The 19,914-nt window shown below is 38.1% G+C and overlaps 1 protein-coding gene across 1 annotated transcript; it reads right to left on the bottom strand.

Annotated features, from left to right (window-relative positions):
• Positions 1-735: 735 nt before the first annotated feature.
• On the bottom strand, positions 736-19,831 carry HCFC2 (host cell factor C2). The gene is made up of 16 exons (XM_064654836.1): positions 19,642-19,831; positions 17,697-17,845; positions 17,146-17,306; positions 15,878-16,086; positions 15,318-15,402; positions 14,181-14,284; positions 13,413-13,601; positions 11,990-12,175; positions 11,448-11,551; positions 10,302-10,464; positions 9,134-9,334; positions 7,863-7,933; positions 6,496-6,633; positions 5,175-5,360; positions 4,431-4,716; positions 736-3,734 (listed from the first exon to the last, which is right to left on the bottom strand). Exons 1-16 carry the CDS (start codon positions 19,805-19,807, stop codon positions 3,709-3,711), a joined length of 2,424 nt encoding a protein of 807 aa, XP_064510906.1. The 5' UTR covers positions 19,808-19,831; the 3' UTR covers positions 736-3,708.
• Between the last annotated feature and the right edge of the window lie 83 nt (positions 19,832-19,914).

Below are 19,914 nucleotides of genomic sequence, written 5' to 3'. Positions count from 1 at the left end.
TTTCCCATTTGTTTTCCACTAATGCAAGGATCACAAATAACAAAATAATAACAACAGTTATTACAATAGCTAGGAACACAAGGAAGGAATAAATCTGGAGCAGACAGCTTTTAGCAGTTTCTTGTATGAAGTCTCTTAAGGAGGTCTAGAAACAATCCAGACCTTCCAGTTCACTTGCTTGTCTCTGCTCCCCTGCTTCTGGCCACACGTATTGCTTGTTTCCTCAGTAGTTCCCCATAGTCAACTGCCATAAAAGTTTACCAGCTTGCCCAAGATGATGTCATTTTGAGCAGAGCTGGACATGAATGCAATTCATGTCCTTACCAGAAGCCTTCTGAGCACACTAAGTACTGACAAATGTTTTTAACAAACTGTAACAAAGCAATACCAAACTCCTTGTCACTCATTTTGAACAGCATGGCTGGTATATAGGCAGGGGAAGTAATTTCAAAATTTCACTTCAGAGACCTGCAAGCTGCATGGCACAAAGGCAAGGAAGGGCAAGAGTAATGGTGAGGGCACAGCAACTGTAGGAGAAGGTGGGGCAAGGAAAGTGGAGAGCTTCCACTAAGGAAAAAGCTCATGAGGTAACCAAGAAGTAACCTGAAACAGGGATAGTATTACATTATCATTAAATCCTCTTCCCTGCCTTGACAAACACACTCACTCTCTTCTCTGTATCAGAAATCTGAAGTCTGTACACGTACACCTTTGAAAAAACAGCCCCACACAGTGTTTACAATGCATTTGATAGGACAACCACTTTATTACAAAGAACAAACAATGCTTTGAAATAAGACTAATCAACTTCAATTGTACAAAATGTCAGTTTCCTTGTAGAGGTCATTAAGTAACAGGCTGTAAGACTAAGTTCACGTCAAATTCGCTATCCTGAAATATCAGATAACAACAGTAATACTTATTATATCTTCAGAGTTTATGGCATGATCATGTGCTCTACTCCAAACTACATTCAAAAGATATTGCTATAATTACTTTGAAAACACAAAGTATAGGTTATTGTTCATTTCATTTCCACTTTCACAAGAACATTCTTAAGGTGAAGCTGTAGCAGTGTCGGCCATAAGTGGCACGACTGTCCTATACTTACACAGTCACAACCTCCCTAAGGAGTTTAGTAAACCTAGACATTTCTACAATATGGATACTGTCATCTGATAGATTTCAGTTTCTGTTACATCTCCTTTAGCGGTATCTGAAATAAATGTATAACACGAATTCTCAAAGAGCTGGTGTCAACAGTCTTCTAAACAAATTTAAAATTGAACAATCAATATTTGTCTGATATCTAGTTGATAGGCAAACAGGTGGGATTTAGACATTATAAATACAGTTCTAAAAACAGACCACAAAGTGTATTTTACAGTGTGTACCACAATTTCAGGTTAAAGTAAAACTGTGAGGAACTGAAGGTTTGCTTATGGTCACTATTCAACATCACCCAACTTGGACAAAAAGAGAAAGTGACATCTTATGTCAAGTCAGCTGAAGAAAGCACACTTACAAGGAAATTACACTTTCATTGAAAATGCCACAGTTTTACCCTTTGGTAGTTGTGACATACCCACTGAAAAAGAAATTGTGCAAAGCAGGTGAAACCAAGTGCAAAAAAACTCCACCCAGACATACCCAACAGGTTTTATTCTTAAATAACGACTCTACAATCACAGCTATCAACCAACAAAATCAAAGCCACAAATGTTTTCTCTAAAGGCTTCTTTCACAGTACTAATAAGAAAAACCAAGTTCTACTCTTCTAGTTAACAGTTCGTGTGTATGATATTTTAGTTATCAGACAGTATTGGTAGTGAGATCATACCTGACAAAATGGACCATTAAAACACAAATATCTTAAAGCCAGTTAACTTCAGGAAAAGTCCTATACATTCATACTATAAACACTGTTTAAAGTGAATCTGGGATATCTGTTATTATCACAAACACACGGTTTTCCTCTGGAGTCAAACCACATGTATTACTCCTGTGCCACAATTAACACTATCAGAGTGATTTATGGTCCCCAGCACTTCTCATATGCTATTGTGGCGTGTGATGCGTTGTGATAATTAAGGCTGTACCAGCACTTTCGTTATAACCCTGATTTTCAGGGTAGCCAAAACTTGGCTATTAAATCTGCTCTGGGATACTTGAGCTGTTAAATCTCTTAATATTTTAGTGATACTTCTCCCACCAAACCAGGCACATAATTTATTTTAGTTTATATATTTACAAACGCTCTTAAGACAAATTTAACTGGAAGAGGCAAGAAATTCTACCTTGATGTATAGTCTTTTGGCATTTGGGGCAAAATTAAAGTGCAAAGTATAAACTTCATTGCACAGTAAATAATTTAGATTTTATTTTAAAATAAATCTTATTTAAGTGCCTCAATCTATTCACCTAGTGACCTTGTCCAACTCAGCCATTTTCCTCTACACTTTGGTAAACACAGGTTTACATATAGATATATAAATAGCATTTAAAATGTTTACCTTTATTTCACTACTGTGAACAAATTTTTTCTTTTAGCATAGGAATGGATCAACCTATTCCTAGAAGTAATGCTTGTTGATTTTATCAGCTAGCTAGTTAATGTAAAATGATGCATAGTAAAAGGGAGATACTGAACTTGATTGGTAGAATATATTGGTAAAGCAAACAAGCACTTAAGAAGATTAACTGGAATAAATATGTTGAAAGTTGCCATATAATATGTGCAAAATTGCTTACCATGTATTCTAAACTTTGGTTAAAATTTTCAGATTGAAGTTTTACAGAAACAGTATGGAAGCAACACAAGTGATTACAAACACAGGAATGAGGTAAGTTATTATTAGTGCAAAAAGCAAGCATATGCTAAAAGCAAAGCATATGGATTTATTAAAAAAAAAAAAAAAAAAAAAAAAAAGAGAATGAATCTCATGGAAGTTTTCATACAAGACCAGAAAGGTCTCTTGTAAACATTGGTATTTACAAGTTCAAGATTTGTACAACTACAAAAGGATAATTCTAAATATTAGTAGTGCATTTACATTGAATTTATGTTTTTTGTAATAAGAGCAATGGATAAGTTTCTCTTTTTCCTTTTAAATTTTCGGGGGATATCTTTCAAGATTAAGATATTTGTTACAAATAGTAGAAAAAATCATTTCTTTACAAAAAAAGTATATATTAAAATATTTATACATTTTAAGTTACTATATAATAACTGGAAATTTTTGCCTTGTACTCAGACACCACAATGAAGAATGTGGTATAAGGAACCAAAACCAAACAGAATTTGCTCTTATACCAAATCTTATGAATTATCTGTGCAAGATCCGAAGCAATAATGGGGACTCTACCTCAAATACTGCTGCTTGTGCCAAATTTGTTCTTTGTTTTTAATTTGAAAGTGTGTATTTTTTACATTTTAACTATCACTACCAAAAAGAGCTACTGGACAGGGTGTGATCCTTCACCCCACCATCTTCAGTATAGTTTCTATACGGTACTCATATACCTGAGCAAGGCTGTGTAACGCTGATGTGTCAAACGTAAAAAAGGTTATATATTTTTAAGATAAAAACAATGCAAAAATAAAATATTTGTAGCATTTACAAATAGTACAAGAGTTACATTAAACACTACATTCGAAACTGGAGATTTATTATGTTGTTTCTACTGATGGCTTTGAGAGTAGCAACACTACTTTGAGCCTGATGTTTTCATATCTGAAAAAAGGAGGAGACATTGTTAAATGCTTCGTAATTTCACGTGGTGTACATGGTCAAACACTTTCAAACAACTGCTGCTTCAGAGTTCTGGGGTACAGATCATGGTCAAACTCCTTGCCAGTTAAAGGGTTAAAACAGCACTGGAATACTAAACATTTTGGAAGACAGCAAAAGTTCTTGTTTAGAGCCTCTGGAGTGGCTGACTTGTAAGGTGAGCCAGAACTGATCATGCTAAAACTAATCTTTATTTTCAGTGAATCCACTCCCATCCCCAGGTCATCATGAACCTGTACAAATTCAAGCGCAGGGACAAGATGACAAAACCTCTTCTGGCTGTAATACAGACTTTAAAGTGTATAAGCATCACAAAATTGCACCTTACATCATCTAATGAAAATTTTTTCTAATAAGGAGGGTGAAAAGACTGAAAAACACCCCCTGATTACACACATGCATGTAAATGGATTGCTTATTAGACTGGAAAAATTTTTGAGCTGAAGTGAAGCCCAGGGAAGTCAGAAGCTTCCTAGGCTGTTACAGTTTTAGGGAGCGGGTAAGACTCAATGACCAACAAACTTGCTTGGTTTTGCTTGTGAACAAATCTAATTTTTTTTTTAAAATGCAAAGACAACTTCAACAACTATATTTGCATAAAGCTCCTGTAAGGAACAAAAGAACATTTCAAGACTTTACCTTGGAGCCACCGGACTTGCGTGGCCGGTCCGTACCCCCTCTCGTTCTTTGCGGAAATCCTGAACACTATGGCAGGTCGGGAAGTGTAGTCAACGTGAGCGTTGGAAAGCTGGGCAGCAGTCACTATACAGGATGTTTTAAGACCACAGTATATTCTCATGAATACAAGTTGACTTGGATTTTCCTGTAACTGTGTGGAACGGATTGCTAAGTAGGCAGAATATTCTAAAATATTTCCAGAGGGTGAAGCAGGAGGCTCCCAAGAAAGATGAATACAGTCTACACTCTGAAGGAAAAGAGAGAAAAACGTGATAGTATGTAGCTAACCATAAATATATAAACAATATAAAAATAAAACCCCCCAAATTCTAAAGATTATCTGAGAATTCTAACCTAAACATCATCACTCTGGAGATAAGGATGTATCTTTTGACTTTTTTTTTTTTTAAAAAGCATGGTAAACCCCTACAGATTTAAGGATGAATGAACAGAAAATCACAGGTAAACCATCAGATGACTGAATAAGACATGTATCTGGTAACATAATCAGTAAGTCTTAAAATTATTATTTTTAGCAATTTTCTTAAAGAAGAAGAGTTAAGTAAGTATTTGAAACTATTTTATATGACAATTTTAACTTAAAAATAACCCCAACAACAAACCAACTAAACCCAAGAGTTCTGAGATTAAACTGATGTATAAAGAATTTTATACATCGGAACTAGAATTACATTTATTTCTCACCTTGGTGATTTTGACTGTTGAAGGAGCTCCAGGAAAACCCGGAATGCAAGTTTTGAATTCACTGATTTTACTGAAAGGCCCAACACCACAGCCATTAATTGCAGCAACTCTGAACCTGTACACTGTGCCTGGAAAAAGATCCTGTTTCTTCAGTAATCTGTAGTCTGGTACATCTGCACCTTCCGTCTGAAAAGAAAACAACATCTGAGTTAATTTTCAAAATATTCTAAACACAATTAGCCTAAAAAAAGTAAGGTGGGTAGTAATAAATTAAGTTTAATTGAAACTGAAAATCTACCTAATACTTTTGTACTTAAATGAGAATTTATGAAAAGGTTCTGACTGAGGGCACTATCTCACCTCAAAACAGGTGATCTAAGATGCAATGTGAGAGACTATATCTCTAAACCAAAAAAATACCCCCTTTTTTCAATCATTTAAATTAAACTGCACCTTGTGGTTATTTTTACTCTGGAAAGCAAAGTAGCATTTACAATTACATAACTTATGATTCAGTTAGCATAATCTTCTGTCCTAAAAAATATTTTTATTTCAAAAACAGTTATTCCTGTAGTTAGGAGCTGCAAATTGATGTGGAGGTAATCAAAATGTTTTTAAAGAAAAGCTCTGTAAGATAGTAACAAATAGGTTTCTGAAACATTATGTGCCACTGTACTTCCATGATTAAAATATGCATTGATCCATCACTAAAACTTACAATGGAACTATTTGCCTTCTGAATAATGTACAAGAAATACAACCAATGTAAACACTGTAAAATGTACTATGCTCTTTAAAGATATACAATATTTATACTGAAGTGCTTTCAAAGAGAGGGTTCTGTTATTTTTCTTCTGTCTCACAAAAACAAAATACAATATTTGTTTCAAGTTCACTAAGACATCATTAATTTACACTTTTGTCATCAAACCTGCAACACCTTTGCAAGTTTCACATGTATTTTCATATATCAACTTACATGTACAAAACCATTAAGATAGAAAGATCTAATACAAAACCCACTACAGTTCCAGATCTAGTCTTTTTAAACAGCCTAGCCTATGTCTTATTAGTATCTTTAAGAATTTTTAGGCAACAATTCTGGGAAAAGAGAAGAAACTTTGAAACATTTCAATGCTGTACCAAAGTGACATATTAAAAAAGTTGTGGGTTTTTTAGTTTTTAAGAATTTTTACTGGTTTGAAAGTTTATTGAGTTTAAAATTCTTTCTTAAGGTTAGAAATAAGAATAGAATTAACAATAGCAACAGGTCCCAAAAGATTTTATGTGCAAGTTATGTCAGAGGAGAATCAGCAAGCACCTTGTTAGAAATGTTCAGTGTTTCCTCTGGCAGCAAGTAGAACTGGCTCACCACAGCACTGTTGTTCTTGAAAATTCCAACATCATACCATCGCCGGTCTCTTGCTTTCACTGGTGCCATCGGTCTTTGTGGAGTTTTCTAGTATTTGAAGAACATGTTATGTGGATTACCCAGAGTTCAGAGTAATGTAAAAAAGTGTTAAGACTCTAGTATATGTGAGAGACAACCCCCTTTTATACCAGTGTTACTTTCTTATACTTCAAATGGATATGCATATACTATTAAAACAGTGTTCAAAACCAACTGGTTCTTAAACATTGACTCAGACACAGTCTGTCATTTAAAAGGCAACAGCTGGGATGTCACATCTGATATTCTAAACAGGCAGGGGAAGAAGTTTAAAGCTGTAGAACTAGGTGTCTGTAGCAGCATGTAGTTGCGAGTTAATTTGGCTCAGAGGTCAAGAAGTTCCACAGAGTGGTCCAACAGCAGCAGCTCTCCCTGGGAATCAGCTGTATCTCAGCCCCAAACATGCTCTCCCTCAGCCACTGCTGAACTCGCCGGCAGCTGAGAACAGGCCTCTGCTGCGGCGTGGGGCGATGGTGGTGGAGGGTGTGTGAACCGTTCCTGACTGACCCAGAAAGACAAACTGTCTTTCCTGCTTGTCTCCAGACACCAGGGAGAGCACTTGCACAGTCAGTGTGCCCAGCACAGACAGGCCATGATCCTGCTGGCACGGAAACGGGGCAGGAACCGCAGCTGCTCTTGGCAAAAGCACCCCAACCCTTTAGGCAGCAGCTGCTTCTCCCCATCCTTAGTTCCTCGCTTTTGGTGGCAACAGTGGCACCTTGGTTTTGTGTATTAAGTTGTAAGCAGGTGAAATAGGAAGCATTTACTTTTTCAGGCAGTATTTACAGCTTGCATAGCCAGTCCCCATCTCCTCTAGGGAAAAACATCAAGATGTCAGTTAAGTAACGTTTCAAATCTATAGATCAGCAGCTAACAATAGTCTGATCTAATACATACTTCATTTTCAATTCAACTGTGCATACAGAAAAACATTGTACATTTGCACATCATGCAGCAGAGAGACCATTCCACTGTGCCAGTCAATAAAAATGATTCAACAGCTGAAACACATACTTGGATCTCCTCCCAACTACACAACTGCTACTTAGACTCACATCAAACCCACACAATGCAATTAGTTTTACAACAGAAATGTTTACCCCTGTATTATTCACTTCAAGCCCTAAATAAACATTTCCTTTAATTATATTTCTGAAAGAAAAGCAAACAGAAGAGCCCTTACAACTAATCAACAGAACAACAGATACAGAAATTTGATTATACTTTTTCAGACTTACAGAGGAGTGTGAATCATTTGTCTGTCCAGTACTGACCCTTGTTGAAGGCATGATATAAGCAGTTTCAGCAGCTAAAAACAAAAAGTTAAATTTAAAAAGCTTGAGTGATACAGAAAATTGAACACAAAATCGACAGAATATGGAAGTTGACCTCAATAGCCATTTACAAGTATTTGTTGCACAAGTCTGTCTCAGACTTCTTTTGCATGCAGTTCTATTTATAACACAAACAACTAATTTTGGCTTCTGTCCTATTCACAGAACAATTCTGAGAGTCTGGCATTGGAGGCTGCTACAGATAATAAAAACAGAAGGCAGAAAATCCTAAATAAGAACAGAATTATGAAATCCATATTAAATATTTGCAAGCAAATAATCTAAATACCAGATTGAGGCACAAATTGATGACACTGTATGAACAGTCTAAGTGTGAAATCTTAATTTGATTGCATTGTTTCTGACATCAATACAATCTGAATCTGAGCATGAGCAGTTAATCTGTAACAATCCTAACAAATGGGAACAGAGCATTCATTGAATTTAAAATGGAATATTAAAAAAAGAAAAAAGATAAGGCACACAAGCAACACAAGGGAATATTAGTATTCTATACTTGTGTTTCTGGGTTTTGCTTTTAAAACACAGTACTGTTTGGTAAAAGTTATACTACACACGTAACATCAATATAAGAATACAGTTCTTTAGTTAACAATCAAAACAATAACAAGCACAGCCTGTTGATATTTGTGAAAAACAAAACTCAAAAAACTACCCATATGTTTATTTTCTGCTTTGCTGCTTATTTTGGATATTTCAAGCAGACTATGAAGAGGCCAGCACATTTGACTAGTGGTGAGCTAGCCATGTTAACTGGACATATTTGTTAAAGGTCAATTGCTTAAAATCAAAATCATCTAAGGTTACTATTTTAGTCTTTTGCTGACTCACAATCACTGAACGAAAGCAAATGTGCAATGGGCACCAAAACTGGCTACCACTGCTATTTAGAAAATGGACCTTAAATGAAGACTTTAAAGGACCTTTCACTTACAGGAAAAACAGTGATTTACAGATGTATAAAAGGAATATCCTGATTTTAAAAGATGTTTAAATCATAGCAGAGATCATCCAGGCTGCACAAGGTCTTCAATGCCCAAAGCCTATCTACATCCCAGGTACTAGTCAAGATGGGAATCCCACCACACTAAGGGAACTCTGATGGCCTTAGATATATATGGCTCAAAATACAGTATGTGAAACACATTTCAAACCTTCAGATTTTGAATTGAATGTTGTTAGTGAAGTTTCATCTTTAACAACTGCCCCATTTGTACTTGATGATTCAGTTTTAACAGCCTGCTGGGTTACCATAGTTTGTGTGCTGGAGACAGTACTGGATACAGAAGCATCGGGATTTACAGTTTGTTTGTCCAAGTCATGTAATTCACCTACATTTGCTGATGTCTGAGCACCTTAAAAAGAGAAAATATTAGCCAGAAATCAATATTGATAACACATAACAAATCTCAACCTGATCTAATGGCTTTAGTTTCCTATGAAGCCTGAGTTTAGCTCAGAATTAGGTTAGAATAGATCTGATCATATTGATTACCAGTGCTTTCTTTAGGTATATAACTGAACTAAAGTCTGTCTGCACAGTCATAAACAGATACATGTAAACAGTTGTTTTAAGCTTGCCATTCTATATTTATTTTGTTACAAAAGGATTAATTTGGGAAAAATACACTAAAATAAAGCATCCACACAAATCACTATCACAGAGTTGTAACAATCAAGATTAACCCCCGTGGAATTTTGTTTCTCACTTAGCACTAAGAACCAAAATTTCCACATGATACTTAAATTACACTGTGAAGAAAATAAAAATCCAACAACCCATAAAGTACATGAAAGTCAAATATAAACAGATCAGGTGACTGAGCCTGGATTCACCACGCTGAACTTAAGGCACTTCAGTGAAATGCCTACATCAGTGCCTTGTCATCTTCTATTTCCTCTACAGTCAGAGAGAAACACGCTTCTCTGTACATTGCCTGAAGTTTTACATTATAGCTTTTCACTGCTAACAGACATGGTGTCAAAGAGTCTGGAGTTACTATCACCATGATGTTGTAAAATGTATCTGTCCTTTTTTTTATGTTAAAAATGGCTACTTATGTTTAGACACATTTGCCATCATAATAATGAATATATTGAGAATTTCACGTCCCTTGCAACACTTCAAATAATTTAGGATTTCATTTTTCCCTGTATCTTCTAAAAATATGTTTGGTAATAACTAACACAAGTTGGGTTTTTTTAAACTACAAAGGAATCTAAAATAATTTTAAATTACAAGACAAATAATCTTATTTTATGTTTATGAGATGAATTTTAACTCTGTCTTTCCAATTAATTTTTATTCTACAGTCATCTTACTTGAAGTACAAACAGGCAAAAGAGAAGGGGCATTTGATTCTTTGAATCCTGTAGCATCTGTGTGGTTTTTCATAGTCTCCTGTGTAATCTTGTTTTCAGGTGCTGCAACCTTTTCTTTTCCTTCTACTTTCAATAATGAGTTGGATGAAAGGGAAACTTGGACCTAAGCAAAACAACACATTTGTTAGTGTTTAACCGCAAAGTTGGGAAATTTCAGCTGCAAACATGGCATGAAAATGCTTACTCATAAGCAACAAGCTAAACTCCTCCAACAATTCCCTAGTACTCTAAATTAAACCAAGAAACCATTTAAAACCAAAAACTCAAACTCTGAGTTGACCTGGACATGTGTCTCTGATAGATACTAAATTTTATCTGACAGTGAGCTCACGTTCTTTTGTCATTACATGGAAGTTCATTGATGCACATATTTAGTCTACTGGGGGGACTTGAGGAGATGGGGAAAATCACAATTACAGAGGCTTTCAATTTTTGCTTTCCTGGCATGTACTTTAGATACTTCTACTGCTAGTGAAATTTATAGTATAACTACATGTGTTTTCTCCAGGAATACATTATGGATCCCATACAGATCTAAGACTTTTCTCATTTAAGAAAAGGTGCAAAATTACAAAAATGTGATCCTTTAGCCAGCCTTTGTCCTCACTCTTTCTGTTGAATTGGCAAGACAGTGGAATGTGTACAACTGTACAAATAGAACAGATAATAATTGGGTTTAATCTGTAGTAAGAACCTACAGCTAAGCAGACTAGCATAAAAGCACTAACAAAGAAGGAATATGCTTTATTCTTTACGCTTTCCACATTAATTTCACCAACATTTTAAGGATGAATAGTATTTCTACTGGTATAAGGCTCCCAAGTTAGCATTCTGGAAGTCAATACAGTTGCAGTTTCTTTTCTGCCAGGAAGAGGACTTGAAAGACTGTCTGTCAATCATAAAAGTAAAAGCTACATAAGAAAACAGACACAACTACTTCAGCAAGTGTCTTTTTGTTTGATTCGAGTTTTTTTTCCTAAGGCCCAAAAATTATGCAAGGACTTTTAAAACTGAGGAAGTGTTCTGGCAGTCCTCTAGCTTCCCACACTACTTTGCCACTCATGCATTTTTCAGTTTAACACTTACATTATTAGGAATGAGATTATTTGTTTGGCTGGGATGATCAACCTTCAGTTCTGGATAAGGGATGCTAGGCAATGGTTGTGGATTTTGATGTAGAGAACAGCCACCTAGCAGGTAAACAAAAACAAATCCCCATCAGTTATGTAAAATTTAATACTATGTTGGTTGGAATCTATTCCAGTAAGGGAGAGGGAGACCCAAAGTTTCCTGAAGGAAAACTTTGTTCTAAATCTGAAATGAAACTGCATGGTCAAACAGTCAGATAAAATCCCTTTCTCACTGTTTCCTTTCTCAAATCGTGCCCAGCACTGTACAAATATCTTCATAATTCAGACAGCTGACCAAAATCAACAGAAACAAGGTAAAGTGGAGTTTTACATAATCACAATGCAGGCATTCTGGGAATAACCAAAGAAATAGGGTCTCTCTCTCGCAAAAAATGGTTCTTTAAAAAACAAACTCATATCAAATACTTGTGCAATACTCTAGTCTGCCTGTGCACAAACATCAGCATAATGTGATCTGACTTGTGAGATCTTCATTACCTTGTGAACTCAGCACGGATGTCTCAGGAACACCAGTAACGGGAATTCCAGCCACCGGTGGCACTGGTGAGTCAGCGTGTAACTGAAGAAGATATCCTTCAACTGTAGGAACTTCATCCCATTTCAACTGAAAAGAGTTGGTTGTAGCTCTAATGAGCTGTACCTGTGATGGTGCTAGGGGCTTCTCTACAAGAAACCAATAAAACACAGATGGCATGTTAGAAATGGCCCTCCCTTAATCAGCTTACTAAATATCTATACATTGTGAGTAAAATCAGTAGCTCCTTTTCCACTGATGTACAAGGTATACCAGATTCAACAAGAAACCCTTGCCAAAGGTGGCAAGACAAGTCAGAGAATTATGCAGTGTCATGTTAGAGTGCTCAAAAATGCTCAAGTTTTCATGCTTTGTTTTCAAGGGCTCTTCTGCTGCCAGTAAGACTTCGAGTTACAGCTACGTCACTATAGAAATTACAGAGATAAGAGATCTTTGTGCTTTCCCAAAAGGCTACAGGTAGCTCTTTGGCCCCTAAAGCTTTACATATTCCTCAACAGAATTCACAGAAGATCCCTCTTCCTTTTTGTATGCTCTCTGTAACTAAAGTGAGTTTCCTTCAAACTTCTTCTGCAGAGACTGAAGCCTAGACATGACTGATGCCACTGGCCTGCTCCTCTCACTTGCCTTGACTAGGCTGCACTCTCAAGCACATCCCCTGCTACTTTTTTCATTTTATGATCTTCTGAGGGAAAAATAAAAAAAGAAAATAAAAGAAAAACAAAACAAACAAACAAAAAAACCCCACCTCACTATCTCCTAAATATTTCACAATCTCCAATAACAACTTCCATACTTCTGCTTCAATAGGCATCAACTCGCTCCCAAAAGTTCCATTCTAGTCCCCTCTTCCCCAGTACCATCTCAGTGTCCTGCCATTAATCCAGCTACTAATGAGTGATTAGTGCTCCAGAATTCCCTTCATCCCCAGGAACAATTTGGTCCTTTTTCAGATTCAATAGTATCATTTTGCAGTCCAAAAGATGAGGAAGCAGCAGCAGCAATGATCCCAAGAGAAGGAAGGAGTAAGTAGTAGCAGAAAAGATCACTAAAAGGAGAGGTCAGGAACCCTGAGTTCAGGCAAAACACCCTTTAGAACCTTGTATCAACTGACTATAGGATGCAATGCAGAATCTAGCCACAAAGTTCTTTCAGAGGCTCTAAACAAGTCTTCCTAATTTTTTCAGTGTAAGTTATAGCTGTAGCCTTTGAACAATCAAAAGCGAAGCATGTTTTTTAAAATAATCTTTAAAATTTAAATAATCTTCGAGATTGCTACAGCTTAGATGTTCTGATCATCCATGATGCAAGCTTCCCAGATGTTAATAAAACACGGAACATAGTGCAAGTCTCTTATTTTTGACTCACCAGTATCAAGGTACCAAAGATCTTTGCAGCAGACTTGATTGTTCCAAGCTTTTCTGTAACCATCTCTCCCACTCCAGATATACAGACGAGTGCCAACCGCTACCGCGCAGTGTCCTGCTCTCGGCCCTGGGAACAAGTTACTTTTGTCCTCCTGGCAATCTGAGATCAGACCTATCCATTCTGTGGTATCTAGTAAATGAAACTCGAAAAATTTAGTTTCTAGATGTTTTCCAAAGCAAGAAATAAAGATGTTAGTATGCTTAACTGCACAGAAAAAAATGTAAATAAATCACTTCTGTTTTTATAGACAATTGCATTTAAAATTGAAATATTACAAAGAGAAGGTCACTTTCCAATTAATATGCAAGTTAAATCAATTAATACAGGATGAATTTTCTGACCTCTGGTTATCTCTCTCAGGCAAATACAAAATCAGAAGTTGAGGATTCAGAGATAGTACTATCATGTTTAGAAAAATATCATTTCAGGATTTGTCTCTTGTGTTCTTCTATAAATGAAGGAGTATTTAAATTACTTAAAGTTGTATTAACAAAGATTTGCAGAAGCAAACCTGCTGAATCTTCCAAGAAAAACAATTATTAAAATATCACTTCTCAAGAAAGATGTAAAAACCCGGCAACTTCTTTAGTCCCTAATGTTACAGCTATGTATCCCTAAACTTTTCTCAGGGTCTTCAAAATAGTTACTCCACTCTGTTAATAAAGTATCATTTAAAACGCCCACTCCCAGAAAGGCAGAAACACTAACCCAAATTAAGGTAAGAAAATGAACCGGTACATTTCCATTCGCCATCATGAGCAGAAATTTCACCTCCTGCTGACTGTGGAACCCAGCCACCAAAAACATACATTCTGAAATATAGGAAAAGAGGGAAGAGGGAAAAAGAAAAGAAAAGACAATTAATATCCAGATCTGCTGCATGGGCTCTCTCAAACTAGGACGAAACAGAAAATTCCCAGTGCTTTACAGTTCTGGTTTACAGCAAATTTTATTTGAATCTACTCTCATTATAAAGTACTGTTGCAGACATCCACCTTCTGAAATTTTTGAGTAAGTTAACTGATTAAAAAACTCAACCAAACAAAAAATCCCACAAACTCCTCAAACGACTTCCCAGAAACAGAAGTTAATACTGTCACTTCTTACAAGCCACCAAACTGCTAATGCTCTCAGAAAATCACACTTTTACACAGTATTTCTACAATCCTTTACTGCAGACTTCTCAATAACTAAAATAAGAAGACTGGTATCTAAGTCAGATATCAAAATTTAAAAATATAATGCAGGCTACAAACTACTGACATGTTAAGTAAATAATCAAAAACTAACCTACTGAATCATAAGATACAAAGCTTGAACATCTTTTTTCCCCCTTGCCTCTTTCTCCTCATGCCCACTTGTAAATTGATATAAAATAGACTGAAACCCATGTTTAAAAATCCATTTTATCAATGCTATCTGCCAAAACAAACTACATTGGTAAGAAGCAGAGTAATGAGAAACAGAATACGGAAAAAGCGTGGAATAGTTTTGCCTAGAACTAGTTTTACTCTTTGAGCAGTTTTTTTGCATAGCTAATTTCATTTGTGTCACAGACACAGAGGCACTCGAGCTCACTCCTGACAGAGCCAGCTCAGGCCCAGGTCACCAGAATGCACAAAGGTGCTTTAAGAAGCCTGGAAAGCTGCTTGAAGGCTGGGCAGACTGTTCTGCTGGATGGAAACACTGACAGTTTGATACCCTTAAGTTAACAGTGGTACTTAAAATAGCAGCAGCAAAGTACTCTACAGGGCTGATGGTTTATACTGAGCAGTAGTGGATAAGTGTCATCATTCTCCTACTAGGTGTACCTTTCTAGAGTTGAGCTTTTAACAACAGACATACTTGTTTCCTATTACATTGGCCGTATGGAGACTGCGAGGAAGTGGTACTGTCCCTTTGGTTTCTGGTCTTGACCAGGTCATGGTTTCTAAAAGAAAAAGAATAAAAATCCTCACAGAAATCTTGTTATACCGCATATTTCACTCCCTGGATTTTAGGAGGGAACATACCTCTAAGATTAAGCAAAACAAAACTTCATCTTTTTCGGATGGCAACTTTAAGAAAGAAGCACAATAACAAGCCCCTAGAGGTTCTTTTAAAAAACAGGAAGGAATACAGTGTTTATCAGAAAGATATATTATGGTTCCATTATGGTTATTCAGCTTGGTTATCATAGTGATAACCACTCTAAAGAACTCTCTAAAGAAACAATCTCACCCATAATCAGCGAGGATAATATATGCAAACAATTTTGTATCTATTTCATTCCAGAAATTACAAGAGGTTAGCACTATGGTGTTAGACTCAATAATATCTGTACCACATCATGCCATTAACCATTCTATACTGTAATTTTTCCTCTCAGCAAGTGAGCATGGACTTCTACTGGCAAATCAACTCACCTATGTCAAGTTCCCAGAGATCATTAAGCCGACAGCCACACATCCCTCCAAAAATATACATCTTCGGACTTCCCACATCTTTTCTGCAGTATACGATGGCTGTGTGAGATTCTCGGGGAGATGGCAAGATTCCTTTGGTCACAGGAATACTCCAGCCAACGACGCCAGAACCATGTTGCAGCTCCAGTTCATAGAAATCATTTAAATATCTAGGGTATTATTGTCAAAAGTATGAAAAATTCACTTACAAGCATGATTACAAGTGCGCTTTAAACCCCAACCCCTTCCAAGTATTACAGACGTCTGTCTTGGGAGAGTGTAGAGTTTTAAACTCTCAAAACATTTGATGCATTGTGGACAGTACCAAAACTGGATTTAAAACAAAAAACCTGAACAATTATAACTGGTTGCCTCTAAGGAAACATGCTCTCATATCATATTTGCAACACTGTATTACATGAAGGAAACATTCAAGAGGGGTAAACAACATTCTTCGCAGAAATTACTACATACGGACACACTTGGAATAAACTGCAAAGTTGTGAGGAATAACATGATGACCAGAAACATTAGAGATGAATTTCTGCAACTCCAAAGCAATAAAGGTGAGAAGAAGCTATTTTTTTCTTGTGCCTTCAGGCTGGCCAATAGACAAATTAGCCATTTGTTGCTGAATCTATCAGCAAGTTATTTTTTAGATAACTGTTTTTGAATCTTGGCATTCACATGACGTACCCCTTGTTTACTGAGCTTAAAACTGCCAGGTTATAGCTCAGTGGATACTAGTGCTCTGAACTGCAGGTGAATGTGGATCTAAAACTGGAGCATTAGAGCACTGTTTGCTGGCAACAAAGGCAACTTCAGCTGTTACTGTAAAAAATTTCCAAATGAATTCATAACTATTTTCCACAGTAATATAGAGGAAACATCCATCGTGAATTCCCTGATGACTCATGAGACTTGGCTGATTCAAGTAATTCTAACAAACAAGCCATTCTTAAAATCATCACCCAGAATACTAGGAAAAATACCAAAGTCTACTCAGGTTTGCCTACATAAGTGTCAGAGCTGTCAGTCAGTGTTACATATTGTGGGGTTAGCAGAAGAAATATTTAAGCTTCTTCGCATGTAACCCGTCCACTGCACAAATAATCCATCTGCAGGTACCTGGTACACACAACAGCCTGACTAGAATGTTCCTGCTCAAAGTTGTCACATCCAGTCATTTGTCTTTAAAGCCGTTAAATATTCAAAGCAAATCAGCATACCTGGGAACGTTATTATTTGAATCTTCACTTTCATTTGCCAGGCCACCAAACAAATAGCACTTGTTACCATATAAAGAAAAGCTATGGCCAAGTCGAGGACAGGGTGGTGATCCATTGGAAGGAGCTTGAGGTTTGACTTTTTTCCAGAGCCATCGACTTGCCTTGAAGACAAGAAAAATAGTTCAGAAATATCTTCATTTATAGTCACTCACAGTAAATAGAATTCAGGTAATGTTAACAGTCTTATATTTTCTGAACTATTTTTAAAGGAATGCTGGGCTTTTCTCAGGACATATGTTAAAAGGGACACATATGAGCTTACTTAAATAAAAGACTAAATATTTTATACTTTATTTAGACTACATGGAAGTCTCTTTTTCAAAGGCATTTGGATTTTCTCCATCTTCAGAATCTATTTAAAGTTTATTCTTCCTGGAGCAGAGCAAAGCTTATCTAAGTTTCTTCTGCAGTTGGTAAAATAAAATGTGTTTGTTCATAAACAGATAAATATAGTAGTCCTCAAAACTGAAACATTTTCATACATTTCCTACCTGCAATTCATATAAATCATTACTGTATCTTCCATATTCAACCATTCCTCCAAAAACTAGTATTCTGGTACCATCACAAACAAATCCATGTGCTGCACAGCCTGGAGGAATATCTCCCCTTACAGCAGGAAGGAACCATTGATTTGTAACTATAGTAGAGAAAAAAAAAAAAGAAGAAAAATATTTAAAACACCGAAAAGTGTATTTTTAAACACCTCTGCTTTTTAGAGCATTACTTTTTACCTGTAGATAACTGTGAATGGGCTATTTGCTTAATATAGTTTTAATTGAGGGTTTTTTTTTTAATAAAAAGGAAAGCAAACACCTGTATCAAACCAATGTTACTCAGTATGAATGAACCCATGAGGTCACTGTAACTAAGTCATTTACGAAGGGTCACCCAGCAATTTAACAGACTTGCCAAGAATAGAGGCTAATGAGGAACACAAGTGCAGTTCTACAGAAGAGAGATAACTATGCTAACTCAGAGGGAGCTAGCCCTAGAAACAGAATTATTAGAGCTACAGCAGCATGGCAGTGTGCCTGGACTTAATAGCCCTATTCAAAAACTAATTACACTGTTCTGGGACCCATGTTAATATCCACAGAACGCTGCACTGATACATGGGAGAGGAGAGGCACACAGGCAAGAAAGAGCAGCTGAGACAGTCTGATCCAGCAGCAGCATATTGGTGTTTAAACTGCTCTGGAATTAAAGAATTACAGGAGACACTGTCTTCTTTATCCTAAGCTTTTTTCATGAGCACGAAGAGGAAAAGTATGAAATTAGAAGCTTCCAGTGAACACTGCTGCAGCGGATTAAGATGCTCACTGTGTGCCAGCTCCTCAGAAGTCATCACACGCATAGCAAGAGCCACGGATGGCATCCCACACTGGGGCAGCCTGGGTCACAACCCTGCACCTTAAACCCCAGAGAAAAAAAGGTCAGTTTGGGCCAAGCACTCGTCCAGGAACCGGAACAACTGAGTCATGATCCTTTTTGTCACTGCTATGAAGGGGAAACACCTTTAGCAGAAAATCCGGGCAGGAAAAAAAACCCAAAAGACTCACTCAAAAGGTACACATCAAAACCTTTGTTCTGACAGACAGCATAACTGTACTGTCTGAGAGTTTTCTTTGGGATTACTTGTCAGAACAGAAAGGTTAAGAGATTTTTTTTTTCTTCTCCCCCCAAAAATGTGATTAAGAATAGTAGATCTTTAAGATATCAGAGAAAAATCTGCTTGGAAAAACTCAATCAGCTAACACTGGCAGATTGAGAAGCACAGATCAGTCACTGAACTCTCCCGTCTCAGCCCAAGCTCTAACACTACACGCAAGTTTTCCAGCCTCATTCAGCATCCCGTACAGTAACTATTTAGGCATCTAATGCTTCACAAATAAAATCGGTCTCGGGCAGCTTCCTGTTTGGAAAGGCTCCCAATGCCAGCATGTTCACTTTTCCAAGCAAGATTCCTATTCCAGCGCGTTCAGCTCTCGTGAGCTGCCGCCACCAGAGGGAAGAAGGGGGATCCGGACACTGGCGGGGACTAATCCCGCCTGCCGCCATTCAGCCGAGCCCTGCCGGGGGAGACTCCGCACCCCCGCGCCAGGGGCTGGGAAAGCACAACAGGCGCATCAAGAGATTTTCCAGGTTCCTTTTCCCCAGAAAGGCCCACTAACGCCGCAGCACCGGCCGGCGCGTAGCGCTATCCCAGGGAAGACCCCACGGCCCAGGCGTATTTCCCGTCCCGCCATTTCACCTCCAGGCAGCTCCTCAGCCCGCCCGCCGCCCCCTCGGCCGAGCCGGGGGAGCGCGGGAGGCTCGGCGGGCGATCCCGGGTGCCGTGAGGGGCCCGGTGCCACCGCCGGCCGGAGCCGGGACTGCCCCGCCGCCTTCCCCCCCCGCCCCGCCCGCCCCGCCGCCCGGCCCCGCCCCGCGCACCCGTGTTGTAGACGTGCAGCTCGTCGGCGATGCCCTCGTTGCCGCCGCCGAAGATGATGAGCAGCTCTCGGATGGCGACCGCGCGGTGCCCGTGGCGGGAGCGCGGCACCGGCCCCGTGAAGGAGGACACCCGCCTCCAGCTCAGCCCGGCGGCGGCCGCCGCCATCTCAGCGCCGCTCCCACAACGCACCGCGCGGTCGGGGCAGCCCGCGGGGAAGGGGGGGCGCTGACGTGAGGGCGGCGGGTCCGCGGCCCGCCCGTGGCCCGCCCGTG

This window comes from Pseudopipra pipra, chromosome 5 (assembly GCF_036250125.1).
Source record: "Pseudopipra pipra isolate bDixPip1 chromosome 5, bDixPip1.hap1, whole genome shotgun sequence".
NCBI lineage: Eukaryota > Metazoa > Chordata > Aves > Passeriformes > Pipridae > Pseudopipra > Pseudopipra pipra.
This window is presented reverse-complemented; position numbering and strand designations above follow the sequence as displayed.

Coding starts and splice junctions, on each gene's coding strand:
- HCFC2 (XM_064654836.1), bottom strand. CDS start 19,807: ATGGCGGCGGCCGCCGCCGGGCTGAGCTGGAGGCGGGTGTCCTCCTTC. Junction 15,403..15,877: donor TCTCTGGGAACTTGACATAG/GTGAGTTGATTT, acceptor TTTTTCTTTTAG/AAACCATGACCTGGTCAAGA. Junction 6,634..7,862: donor CAAATGATTCACACTCCTCT/GTAAGTCTGAAA, acceptor TTCAAATACTAG/AAAACTCCACAAAGACCGAT.